The sequence below is a fragment of the Varanus komodoensis genome, unplaced genomic scaffold (genome assembly GCF_004798865.1).
Source record: "Varanus komodoensis strain SLA01 unplaced genomic scaffold, ASM479886v1 scaffold43, whole genome shotgun sequence".
NCBI classification, from domain to species: domain Eukaryota; kingdom Metazoa; phylum Chordata; class Lepidosauria; order Squamata; family Varanidae; genus Varanus; species Varanus komodoensis.
In genome coordinates this window covers 1,260,281-1,274,710 of record NW_025335985.1, presented here as the reverse complement: position 1 = coordinate 1,274,710, position 14,430 = coordinate 1,260,281, and the positions used below count along the sequence as shown (strand labels likewise).

Genomic DNA, 14,430 nt, shown 5'->3' with positions numbered 1-14,430 from the left:
CAGGGTCTTCTGAACAAAATGGCTGCCATGGTAGAGAGAGGGCCTGCCTTTTCAGCAAATGGCTCGTATTATGGGCATGGCCTATCATAAAACATTTATTTCCCAGCAGGCAATATGGCGAGATGCTGAAAGAAAAGTAACTTATAGAAGGCAAAGCTGGGACCTGAGCTCTAATGCACAAGACCACTCTTTTGACGGCAATTAAGGTGACGCTGTAGGAAAATTCTTTGCTTGTTTAAGAATGAAGAGTTCTATATGCAAGCAATGTTTTTCAGGTCTTTGGCATTAAATGGTACTGATACAATTGAATTGTTTCAAATGGTGCTATTGCCAAGTGGATTGCTTACGGTGGAAAAAATAGTACCTCATATAAAAGTACCATCTAGTGCAGATCTCCACTGCTATTCCAACCATACTAATCTCTTTGGAGGCTCATTCAGAAAGGGGCATTATGGGTTGCATAATGCACACTGATGGAATGTGCCTGTTACCCAAGAAAATATTCCATCTCTCCATGCAGTGGCTGTTTCAAAGCATCCTTGAAAAGCAATAGGGTGATCCATCCAGCAAACCTAGATATTTCTGGAGGTGTGACATACCTGTTTCTTGCTTGACATGTTTCAGTCATTAAACATTCAAAATGTATTTTCTTTAAATGTAATGATCCCTTATTCCCAGTAACTTTGTTTATACTAGTTTCCTGCAGTCAAAATAAAATACACATTGTCTACAATGATGGAGAAAGCAAGTAATCATTTGTTTTATTCTTATTGCACAGAGAGATGTTGATGCAGTTTCCAAACGTCTGTGGTGTTCATTCTTTTTCATCACCATGTGTGATGGTATAGCAGAGAGCCTTGTAATCCAGGTTTCCTGCTGAGTCAATTGGAGAACACTGGAACATCTGATCTATCTGTACATCAGAAGGAAAAAAACATGTTTAATGGAAAAGTTCAGAAAATAAAGCTGGGCAGGACAGGGCAGAAGGTTTTGCACTGTGTTTCTGTGGTCTTCAAACTTGGCAATCACTTTGCAGCTTATTTAATAAGAACCAAGGATGAGTCTAGCTCAAAGCACAAATATAATCAACATTTCTTTTGCTCAAGAAGGAAGGCAAAACCAAAAATGCCAACACTAGATCCCCTTCTGCATTTTTCTTGAAGGTATTTAATTATGATCTGTAGACCTTTCCAGAAGTAAAGCAGTTTGAATAGAAATAATGGTAGGATACCTTCCCATGAATTCCCACTTTCAAAGAATTTGTTTCTGCAAGTGCCAAAAATTTAGTGTAGCTACTAAGTGCCTATTTGATTATTTACAAAAAATTTAAGTCCATAACAGGCCATGCACATTTTCTTTGTATTAGATTACACATTAAATGGTAGGTGGACCTGTCCCCCGGTATCAAAGAAGAGCGTAAGTCAGTGATAAAGCATGTGCTTTGCACCCAGACAATCCCAGATTCACTGCCTGGCATCTTCTGGTAAATGAATCTCAGGCAATAGTGGAGGAAGACCTCTGCTTGAAGCCTTGAAAAGCTGTTGCTGGTGGAACTCAATAACAGGGTAGACGGTCCGATGATCTGGTTCAATATAAGGGAGCTCCATATGTTCTCGTGATCTGGAATGTCTTACAGGGGTTGTGGGTTAAGAGGATTAGGGACTTTGGAGAATAAAGAATACAAACCTCTTCAGTGTTAAATTTGTCGCCTTGTGACATCATTAAACGTTTCATGCTGTAGCAAAAAGGCAAAGAAAAAAGACTTGGCATCAGATTTTGTAACAGTCCAATCAATACAAGCATGAGAGTGTAAAGCCCCAGAGCATTTTGTATAAAAATAACTTCAGTGCTTGGCCGTGTCCTCTGCTTATAGGGATTACCACTTGCAGCATAGGCAACACTACAGAGTTTCTTCAGCATATGTGACATGCACCAATGCTGCTTCTCCAGGGACTTTAATTTGTGTGGGTAGGTAGAGGGGCAGTGCTGGCATGGGAACAAATAGCTGTTTGGTGCAGGTCAGAGGTTTTACCATTGAGACATGGGAAGGAACTCCAAATAGCAAAGAGATGGTGAACGCTGAACCTTTCCAGCCCCTTTGGTCCCAAGTGGCTCGCCTCCTGCATCAAAGCTTTCCTGGGCACAGAGTGACTGGACAATGGACTGCGGTGGGAAGGGGTGAGCAGGTGAAAGGGTTGTGATCTCTTGCCTGTAGTCTGCCTTGCAGTTTAAATTGCAAACTGTTCTACATGTGATTGGGGAAAACTCACATTTAAAGACCAAGGTCTGCCTGGCCAAAGATCTGCTGCCAGGTCTGTGGCTTCAGCAGCCACTGTCAACAGTTTCTGTTGCGGTGGTTAATACTTACTAATCCTTGTTAATGTTTCCTTTTCCTTCTGGGTCAAACATTTTGAATGCATTTAGTATAGTTTCTTCTGTGTCTGTGCCTACAGAAAATAATGGGATGCAACAGAAGCTAGGTTGGTAATGTTACTTGTGAGATAGGGAACCATAATTGAAATCAGACATTCGAGATGCCCTGTCAGCACTTGCAACGATTGCTCTGGTTGTCAGCACTCGGTTGCAGAGGCTCTTGGATGGAGCTTCTGAGCAGTATGGACTTGAGAGGATGAGACCTCCCCGGGTTCATCACAGCATACACTTTATGGACCACCACCCACTTCATCAAATGCATCTTCCCAAAAGATGACGATGGTTATTTTGCATTTATAGCCCCACTTTCTGCCTCCAGCAAGGAAGGCAGCTTTCCTCCCACACCCATTTTTTCCACGCAAAAATCCTGTAAGGTGGATTAGGCTTAGAGGGAGTGACTGGCCCAGAGCTACCTAGTGAGCTTCATGACTAGAATTTGGATCTCCCAGGTCCCTTGTCTAACACTCTAAGCACTGCACTGGGCACAAATAAATCTATTTGCCTCTATCTATCTATCTATCTATCTATCTATTCATTAATTAAAACATTTCTATGCCGCCCCTTGCCGTAGCCTCGGGGCAGCTCACAACATAATAAAATACACAATAAATTAAAACCATAACAATTAAAATATATACATTGGAATAAAATAAGCCGCCCTGGCCAAATAAAATTCAATGATATTAACATTTAAAATGCTGCTTAAATAAAAAGGTCTTCGCCTGGCGCCGAAAAACAACGACGGCGCCAGGCGGACCTCTCTGGGGAGCGCATTCCATAACTTAGGCGCCACCGCTGAGAAAGCCCTCCTCCGAGTAACCACCCTCCTAATTTCCTTCACTGAGGGCTCCCGGAGGACCTTTACAGTGTCTCAGTATTCAGATTTTTTCACTTAAACAGTTTAAAATACTTATGATTTTGAAATAAGTCTATAGCACATTTACCCAGATGTCAGTGGGATTTACTACAAGTAGGAGTGCTTCAGATCACAAAAGCTGGGTTTGTTTCCAGATTACCATAATGTTACCAGGAAAGCCCCAAGAAGATGACAACAACATCTGATGTGATCAATCTGGCTACCTTCAGCTATGGATGGATAGATCGTTCTCTTTCTGCTTATCAGGCCAGGATATGTGGATTAGATCAGTTAACATCAGCAATCACAATGACAATCTTCAAGCCTACTCTCAACTTTGCCCTTTTACTGTGGTTTTAATTTCTGTGCAGTATAATTTATACTGCCACAGCAGAAACAACTCATCTGCAATGGCGTCGATCAGCTCTCTACAAACAGGGCTGAGAGAAGCAGAGAACCTCACGCTAGATTTCTGGAAAGCTCAGTTTTACAAGTTACTTTTAAACTTACCACTTAACTTCTCCCCAAATAGATTCAGAAACATTGTAAAATTAATAGGTCCAGTGGCTTCTTTAAGCATTGATTCTAATTCATCATCTTTCACATTTGTTTTACCTAAAAATCAAATGGAAAATTAATTATTCATCACATTCTCAGTACAAGCAGATAGCAATTTACAGATCTACAGTATACCTGGCAGTAGACAGACCTTACCTCTAACCTTTACTTCCAAGTGCTAGCAAAAAAATAATTACATATTATTCAAAACTTTCCCACTTATTTCTCACTTTCTTTGAAATTTTATGCAATGTAGAAGAATGTAGGGAGTGCAAACCATTGACATCAAGCAGGGGGAGGAACTGAATTTGAACTTCAGACACCAATCTTGCCTGCTCATTAAATTAATAGGATACTAGGAAATGAACTGGCAGACAATACATAATGAAACAATATAAATTACATTCAGAGGAAAAACGTATCTACCAGCACCTGTTCTGTGGAAAAGATCTTGATGATGTGTTGAATGTTGATACAGTTTGGGCACAATCCTTTGGCTTCCCAGTGTTGTCTGTGGGGCCATAGGATTGTTCAGAGTCCCCACGCCAAGATCCTTCAGGGACTCCAAAGGCGAAGCCCCTAATATGACCCTCTGCGACTGGTGCAGAGGTTTCAAATGTCCCTTGGAGGTATGCTGGAGGGCAGGAAGGGAAGAGGGCTGGGACTGAAGGCTTACAATGATTCCTTTGGTTCCCCAGGCTTCCTCTCCCGGCAGCACTTTTATCTAAATAGCCAGATGTATATTGCTGCCATTTCTCATGCATGTAAGAGTTTAGAGGTTTCTGCACTTCAAGGGCAGGGGGGTAAAAAGATTGTGGCCTTTAGTGTGATTTTTAAAATTAAAAAAAAAAAAAACATTTTGTAAGCCATCTTGGAATGATTTCTATCTTGAAAGGCAGAGTAAAATCTTAGAAAATAACTAACTAGGTTTAAAATATGAGATATGATATAATTTCACAATACTTACCTAAAGATGCATAGGTATCTTTTAAGTCTTCTTTATCAATGAAGCCATCTCTGTTCTGATCAATCAGTGTGAATGCCTATAAAGTAGTACATTATAGGCAAATGAGACAGATCCTGCTAATCACAAGAATATTTATATCCCAACCACATTTATTTGCATCTAAACCCTATTCATTTCACTGTAAGATCTTTCTGCACTTCAGTATTTTGAAGAGTGAATATGTGATCTTAAACTACGTAGAAGCTCAGAATTGCCAACTCACATTTAGTGCTTAATAAAATTGTCTGGTTGTTTATTCATTTAAGTGGCATGGCGTTCCCCAAAGCACTGTGGGAATTGTAGCTTTGTGAGGATACTGTTAATTTGGTCAAATTCCTAGCTGCTCGGGATCCCACTGCAAATGTAGTTCCAAAATGTTCTATGGGGTGAGGATGATTATTAAATCAGCTCATTTGCAGGACAGATATACCCTTAGCTTTGTTACATGGACAAGCAGCAAAGGGGCATATCCAAACTATGAACTAAAATTGGTTAAACAGACATTCCCCCTTTCGAGGAAATGAAAGGACTAGGAATTACTGAATCTAACCCAGAATTTGTAACGGTGCAGTGACATGCAGTTCCCAAAATACATTGTGAAGAATGTTGTTATCATTAAGGGGATATAAAATTGATACTAATGTGCACTGCCAGTAGGCTGAAGTCATTACCTACACATCTTAATGTGCTTCATTTAGGCAAACAACTAGATGGCTGAGCCCTCTTTTTCCTCTAACATGAAAAGAAAAATCAGGGACTAGTAAGTTTCTGCCACGGAATCCTGCAATCCGATTTTCTTCCCAAATGATTTGTAGAAGAAAAGGATTTGCACAGCCACGTGCTAAGCTGCATGTAAACTTTTAAATGGAACATTTGTCTCTCCCAAAGGACATGCAGGTGTTGAGCTTGTTTCTGGAGCGGAGCAAAGGCTTAGCTTATGTGCCTCCTAAAAACAGTCCTTTCCATCTTAGGTTTGCATACATCTCAGGTAGTCCACAGGTTAGAATGCCTTTGCAACATAGTTTTCTCATCATTTAACACATAATTAAAATATTATTCTTGTTATTTTGCATTGTGATGTTAAGAGCAACTTAAAAACCAACAGCATGTGACATTTGAACAAAGGTAAATTCTATAACCAGTAACCTTTAATGTTGTTTTTTCTCTTCCTTTTGACTAGGGGGAGATAAGGCTGCCTCGCACATAGACAATAAATCTAGGAAACACCTTTGACTCCAAGTTGCAACATCTGACCCACTTTTGCCATTAATACATTTCCATCTTTCTCCCACTCTGTCTTTACCTGGTCCATCTCCCTGGCTTCCTGGGAGTAACCCACTGATCACAGTGGGACTTCTGAGTATGCAAAGGACTGTACTGCTAAAAAAAGGCGACCAACCATCCAAAGAACATTGTGACACCACTAGCATAAATCACTTTAGGTTGAAACACGGCCCACCACTGGAACACTAGCTTGCTTCTCTTCGGGGATTTTTCAGAGATCCAGATTTACCAAGGTGCAAAGATATAATGGGCATCATCCAGTCATCCTTCTGTAGTCTTAAGACCCATTGAGTCCAAATTCACCTACAAACTAAGAACTGCTGAATATGACATCAGGCATCAACTGAGACATAAAACTGTGAGAAGCTCTCTATTTTCGAGGGGGTTACAACCAACACATTTTTGCAATAAACAGCCACCCTTTCTAAAGTTCCATTTAAAAGGCACTGACATGGAAATAAAATGAGGCCAGGCTTACAGACAACAAAAAACACACCCAAGTTATAATTTAAGACCTTCACACAATCTATTTGAGGCAGACAGCCTTACTTCCTTAAATTCTTGGATCTGGGTCTGTTCAAAGTTGGAGAAAACATTAGAGGAGGCCCTCTGAGCACGCTTGGCACCACCTTCCTTCTTCTTGGTTTTTCTGCTGGCCTGCAAGATGGATGATGCACATTCAGTGGCAGCCCATGCAGCTTCCTGCACTCTACATTCAGTAGTAAATGTGACAGCTCCCGAACAGCATGCAGGCCTTCTTCCCAATTAAAGCATACGGCAGGACTGCAGTCCTGCATCTACTTAGCTCACAGGAGCTCCACTGGATCCGGTGGGACCTACTTCTGAATGCACATGCTCAAGGTCGCACCATTAGAAGGGAATTCATTTTTATCACAGGTAACTTCAACATGTCCTCAAGCAAGAAATGACAACCACCTCGAGCTGAACTCACCATCTTTCTTGGAAAGGTACTCCACTTGTCTTTCTCTGGGAAAGTCTCTGCACTAAGTGCTTCTTATACGAGAGGGAAGATTTTGTCTTTACAGCTGGCATTTCCCAAAGGAGATCTCAAACGTCTTAAGAACCCTGAGCTCACAAGACCTACTCCATACATGGTCAGAACTACAAGATACCTTACGTTCCCTAGTGGCTGAACTGTTACTGATCCTTGAAATCATCTACTATAGCATTTGCTTTAATCACAACAAGCTAAAGTATATACGGCTGTAAGGTCTGATATCAATTTGTGTGTAGCACTTGAACACAGCCATCTATGAATCACACTGTAAGAACTGTAATGAAGACATTATAAAGCAACTGCTTGGGTGTAAAATACATAAATCATGCATCAGATCAGATCATAACCTTCTAGGCTAACATCAGTTAAATTGCACGTTACAGTTCTATACACACTAATTAGTGTATAGAACAGAAGCCACCGTGGGTGAATTCCCTCTGGGCTTCTCATTTAGGCACATGTAACTGGGTTGGTGTGGGCAGACTCCCCACCCTCATTCCCACAGCATCCCCATAAAATGGTGCACAGAGGACTAGTTCACACAACATGACGGCCCCATGTGGGCTAATTTACCCACGAGCTGCAATGCGTGCCAAGGGCCATTATGAATACACACGCCCGGGCTAGAGATTTTCATATAGTTCAAATACAAGCAGTGGAGGTTACTTGAGGGTAACAACCCTTGCATAGCCCATGATCCTCAAAAACCCCCAGTGCCCTTGTTCAGATGACACAGCAAGCCATGGCTGCCCCTGGCTAAGACTTGCATATTCATAATGGCAAGGGCTGCTGCACCAGGCGGGTTAAACGATGCTGGGCTGTCATGTCAATGGAACCAGGGCAAAGGATAGAGGGACCTTGCCGAATAGAGTGAGCTGCATGCTGAGAAGCAGAAGGATTGGATCTCTGAAAATTGTGCAGAAGCTCCTCCCACCAGGGAAGCCCTTCCGTGAACAGAAAGCAGATCCTGGCTCCATCCCATAAATGAGAACTGGAATGGGCTCCTGGAGAATTCATGACTAATTGCAAATGCTGTGTCCTGCAAAGCTAAACTGAGGTATCAAATAATTTGGCACAGTAATGTGGCCTAAAATGTAACACATCCAATGGGGGATGCTTTTCCTCCTCAATTTGTCTCCACCACCACCAGCCCAAACAGCTATACATATAGCCAATTGTTTGCTATTACAGTGCCCAGATTCCCCAACTGCCAAAATGAGCGACTATCTGAGCCCAAAACCATGAAATTCCTTTTGTAGGAAAAATTGTCTGCTCGAGCACTAAGTAAGGGGCTGGCCTGAATGAACTTAATAAAACTCAATCTGTTTTTCTGAGCACTGCTTTGGATTAAACATGAATCTGAGACAGTTAGGAATATCTCTGCACGGAAGCACTGCTCAAACCTTTCTCTATAATATTACAATTCTTAGAAAAGAATGGTAATATTTATAGACTTTACAGAATTCCTGTAACAAGCTATAGTACCAACCAGCCAAAGTTAAACTCTGCTGATTTCAAGAGGAAAATTAAGTGTATGTTTATTTCTCTCCCAGTGAGGTCAATGGAACTGAAAGTGTCTTACTCTCACAGGATTTTGCCCATATTTAGAATCATTCAATGCAAGAAATTTTACGATTCCTAAACTTAGCAGCCATATCAAAAACATACTAGACAATGAAAATATGACATTTCTCATGGATTCAATATTATGTAGGCAACAAAGATCTGTGGAGCTGTTTACAGATTTTGAGGCACGATTTACACATTATATTGTACCATGATTTGTAAGATCTATGCTAGAACACTTGGAATCATAATACAGTATTGTCAGTTACAGATGTTAATAATGTATCCCATTGTAAAAACTAAGAAAGAAAAGGTGAATCTGATGATCTAATAATAGCTTCTATGATCCATTAACTCCAAAAGTAGCAGGGTCGCACCATAAACCAGATAATTAAAGTTCTGTGCCATGTTAGAAATATTCATTAACTCTGCCCTTTTAACATTCTTGTGCAGTTGCTTCTTGCCGTTCATATCTCTTTCTTGCAGCTGCTCATGCTAATAATATTCACTAATTATACTGTCTTATGATATTCTCTCTGGGCTTTGGTAAGCTGCATGTGTATCTTTAGCATCTGCTATTCCCTTACTCTTCAGGATCCAATTTAGGAAATATTTCAAACAACTCTTAACATGCCTGCATTATATAGTTCCTGAATACTTTTAAAGCTATAGGGGTGAATAATTGTTATAATTTACAACTATCTATTGTTCCTAGTAGGATTGTCACAAGATTAAGCTTTCTGAAAGGTTTATAACACAGATTATTATAACAATTAATCACTTTAACAATTTCTATACAGCCAAGAAGTTTTAAAGTTATGAATCCTGCCAACTACTTATAGCAGCTGTTTAATTTTATTATCAGATTCCTGAGCTATTATTCTATTGGGAGTTAAGCATAAATTAACTTCTCCAGAATGGAGTCATAAGTGGATCCTCTCCTAAAATAGGGCATTCAAGTTAGATGGCTCATGCGTTCCCATTTATGTCTTCAGGAAATATCCCTGTACTTTCTCTTAGACATAGTTGACATTATGCTGAAGGTTTGTGCTGAAGGTTTCTGTGAAGCTTTTAACTTTGCAAGTTACTCAACAAATCAGTTACCAAACAGTATGCTTGTCTTATTGGCTGCAGCTTTCAAAAAGGACACCAAGCATATGCAATTGCCATGTGCTATTCTGAGAAAAGCCCTCACTCATAAGTGAACAAACAAGGCTTGCTGTGCATTGAAACAGCACGCTCTTTGTATTCTCTGTCACGGAACCTCAGATCTCTCCTCTGAAACCTTTTTTCATGGTCCATGAAACACAGCTTCTCTGTGATCAATGCAACTCCAGCCTTTCCCTACAATTCCATTCCAAAATAGTTTCATGGTCACACAGGATTCTCAAAATGTCTATATGATTTATAAATACTAATCTCTATATGATTTCACTATATCTCTACAGGATTTATTTATTTAGAAAATTTGTAGGCTGTCCATCACTGTTGTCTCTGGATGGCTTACAACATTATTTCAAATCCTAAATAAAACACATTAACTATTCCACAACTGAGCATAAAATTAAAATAAATAAATCTAGTACAATTGAATTTACTTTATGTTAAAATATTGGTCAAATAAAAAGGGCTTGACCTGGAGCCGAAAAGCATGTAATGACAGTGCCAGGTGGACCTCTCTAGGGAGTGCATTCCATAGTTGGGGTGCCACTGCAGAGCTTTCTCTGCGGAAAAATAAATATTGATTGTATCTGAAGAAGCTTTGAGAAACTTGTCATGGCGTACATGCGTCTCCTTTGCCCCATTAATTCCTTCAACAACCCTGTGAGGTAAGTTAAGCTGAGGGAAAGTGACCAGACCAAGATTACCCAGTGACCTTCCTGAAAGAGCAGGTTTGTTTGTTTGTTTATAAAATTTGTATGCCGTCCAATTATTTATTTATTTTATTTATTTTTTGATTTATATCCTGCCTTTTTCCTACAAAGGGCTCAAGGCAGCTTACATCTCTGGATGGCTAACAGCATAAATAAATTGACGACCCACTCTGGCTGCAATTAATAAAATACAATAATAAAATTCGATATTAAAACTTATTAAAATATTGATTACATAAAAAGGTCTTAGACTGGCGTTGAAAAACATATAATGACAGCACCAGGCAGACCTCTCTGGGAAGCACATTCCATAGTCGGTTTGAACTGTTTCCCCAGCCCTGGTCCAGCATGCTAACTCTATTGACTCTTCCAATACAGCTGGAGTCACACAAATTTAACAAGGTTTCACAAGAGAAGTCCATTTAGGAGAAGCATTAGATCAGTGATTATGGAAGAACTTAAATAACAACCCACAACCAGCTATTAAAGGGTACCCTGCACCGTAACATCCAGATTCAGTAGAGATGTGATAGAGCATGACAATAAACCTGCCCTGAGGGACTCCAGGCCTGGTGCTGGTTCTTCAGAAGTACAAAAGAGAAAAGCGATCATTCTGGTCACCATTATAGATATATGTATGTATGTATGTAAATAAATAAAAATAGCAGTTTTCTGCATTTTTCAAATCACTGGTCAGACTAAAGGGAAACATTGCATCCGCTGAGTGAGATGAATGCCAGCTCATGTGGATCTGAAGGACCCCCTTATATTCTTTTGTTTGCTTCCCCAGATTTTTACCCAAGGGTTCAAGTGCGCTACCATTTCTTCTTACCACTTGGCAGGACAGTGGGGAAGACTGGCTTACCACGTGGCTACATGTAATCCATTGTACATCTTTACAACTTGGTCAATATTTCACCAGAATATTTCATTAAAAAGTATTTCAACAGTGCATTTTCCTCCTTCTCTCTTACTAGTTTCCTCCTCTAATACCTACTTGATATCTAAACTGAGGATGTTTCCAAAAGCTTTAATCATGCTGCCTTATTCTGCCTTTGTTTTGTACTGCAGAAAATCTGTTAAGGGGGAAAAGTCAGAACTGCCACAAAGTGCCATCTGATTGGAAGTCCTAGGAGCCTTTCATCTAAAAGCTAACAAAAAGTACCCTCACAAGAACATGATAACTGTAAAATTTGTGTAAAAGGAACCTGATTCTGACATTCCTTGACTTAACGAAATAGAATTCCAGCAACACAGAAGTATAAAATCCCAGCTTGGGGTGTGTCTGGGTGGGAGATTTGTGTGTACAGATGCAGTTATGGGCAAAACAAAATACTGGGTTAAAAATTAAGCATAAGAGTCACCAAAGACTGAAAACAATTATTATGAAAGTAAAATTAAATGTTCATTCTAAAGAGCAAGAAGGTTTTAAAAATAAAATGTCCAATTTGAAAACAAAAGGCCAGAAGAAAGTCACACAACTGAAAGGTGCTTGAGTGGGTGATGGTGGAGCAGCTTCAGACACTTCTGGAGGAAACGCAACCATCTAGATCAATTGCAGGCCAGTGTCACGGCTGGTTTTGGTAATGCAACTGCCTCAGTCACCCAGTGGGATTATCTTTGCTGAGAGGACAGGGGGAGTGCATCCCTGCTCATTCTCCTGGACCTTTTGGCGGCTTTCAATACTGTCAACCGAGGTATCTTTCTGGACAGGCTGGCCGAGCTGGGGGTTGGGGGCACTGCTGGGCACTGGTTAACTCCTACGTGGCCAGCCATTTCCAGAAAGTGGTACTGGGAGAGGTCATCTGGAGGTTTGGGCTGAAGTGTCACCAGTATGCTGATGACACTCAGCTCTACCTCTTGTTGTCACCTAACCCAGGTGAGGTGGTGACAGTATTGAACCAGTGTCTGAGTGGGATGATGGAGTGGATCAGGGTGAATAAATGACACTTAATCCAGACAAGATGGATGTCCTATTGGTAGGTGAGCCCTTAGTCCAGATGGAGGATACCTGCACCTATCCTTGACAGGGGTCACAACCCTCTAAAGGACAGGGTTGGCTTCTGGCTGAGTTCTGGGCCCGCTTTAAGGTGCTTATGTTGGTATATAAAGCCCTACATGGCTTAGGGCCTGCACATCTGATGGAACACCTTTTCCCATATATATCTTCCCTAGCCCTAAGGTCAACAGTGGAGGTCTTCCTTTGGGAGCCATCCCTCTGGGATGGCTTGCAGGGTGGCTACCAGGCAGAGGGCTCTCTTTGCCGTGGCACTCGAGTTATGGAACCAGCTCCTCAGAGGTCTGCCTGGCGCCGACATGCTATACTTTCCAGTGCCAGGCCAAGACCTTTTCATTTTCTCAATGTTTTAATGGTCAGAATGCTTTACGTTTATACTTTAGACTCTACAGCATGGTGTGGAATAGCTACTTTTATGATTTATGTATTTTATTTTCAAGAATTTTTGAGTTGAATAATTTTTGTAGTATTTAGGAATTTAATGGTTTGAATTTATTTATATTTAATCTTATTGTTGTCAAGCAGTTGTGATGTGTGACTGCTAATATGAGGACAAGAGGTGGGTAGGCTGGCAGCCAAGAGATTTTTAGAGGCTTTTAGAGATTTAAAATGGCCCTCTGTAATTATGCTTATTTTGTTTTTATTGTTGTAATCATTATATGATGTAATTATGAACATCTATTTTAATGCTGTTTTTTAATACCATTCTGGTATGGTACCTAAAAATAATAAATAAATAAATGTGAACTGGTCTTTTTTTACCATCCTTGGAACAAAGGAAATATGAGCAATAGGGTAACATTTTGAAGGTTGAAATGCCTTGCAACAAAAATATGCAACAGTAGTTTTAGAAATAGTCAAAATTTGCCACAAAATGGAAGAGATCCACAAAGACCAAAATCCATTTTTAAGGGAGTTCTAAATTAGAAACTAATGTGATGACTTAAGTGACAAACAACTATGAATCACGAAGAAAAACAGGAATTTTCTCATGGGGACAAATGAATAAAGAAAATATCCATCAGCTTGTATTACATCATGTAACTCCCTCCAATTCTAGGTGAAGACTGAACAGATTTGTAGGCAAAATGGGGGCCACTGACAAACGAGGCAGCAGTGAGCTCAGGCCTGCCCCTCCAAGATTTAGAAAAGAAAAAAACAAAACAAGATTATTTAGCGGGGGAAGCTTAGAAGCAAGCACAGGCTGTTATCACAGCTCAAAGCAGTATGTAGGGAATAAGGTATCCTGGAAGACATTATTGGCCGGCTTGCAACAGGTTCAACACCCCCATCGTGAGAACGCACAATTTTCGCTTCAGATGTAAACCCCAAAACGCTTCCATAGAAGGTTCCGCTTCAAAGGAATATTAATACTGCTGCGGGTGATAAGGTTTTGAATGCATGAATGAGCTTCGTATCACTATGACTGGTGCAAGAAACGAAGAACTGGCCCTCTTCCAGACTCACAAGAACAAGGGGCGGGACGGGGAGCTGCTCGCTCTTCGCCCCTCCAGCGGGCTCACGTGCCCGCACCAGCCCTGCCGACGTCGCACAAGGCCAAGCCGCCGCTCCTCGACCCGCACATGCGCATATCGGTGTACCTCCCGTCATTCCCGCCTCCTCCTTCCCTAGAGATAGAAATGTAGAATATCACTGGAATTTTACACGTGTTTATTGTGAGCAAAATGGGACTTACGGACAGATAAATATATGACAGAAAGTAATCATACTTAGATTTTTATTTCTCTCTTTCCAATAAAAACTGAAAACAGCCATTGCCCATAATTCTGTATGGGCGCAGAACGGCCTCACTGCCGT

General features: G+C 40.7%; 1 protein-coding gene across 1 annotated transcript; it reads right to left on the bottom strand.

The window, feature by feature from the left end:
- Positions 1-736: 736 nt before the first annotated feature.
- MYL5 (myosin light chain 5) lies at positions 737-14,223 on the bottom strand. Its single transcript, XM_044443858.1, has 7 exons — positions 14,080-14,223; positions 6,687-6,794; positions 4,815-4,890; positions 3,800-3,904; positions 2,369-2,447; positions 1,687-1,735; positions 737-913 (listed from the first exon to the last, which is right to left on the bottom strand). Exons 1-7 carry the CDS (start codon positions 14,221-14,223, stop codon positions 815-817), a joined length of 660 nt encoding a protein of 219 aa, XP_044299793.1. The 3' UTR covers positions 737-814.
- Between the last annotated feature and the right edge of the window lie 207 nt (positions 14,224-14,430).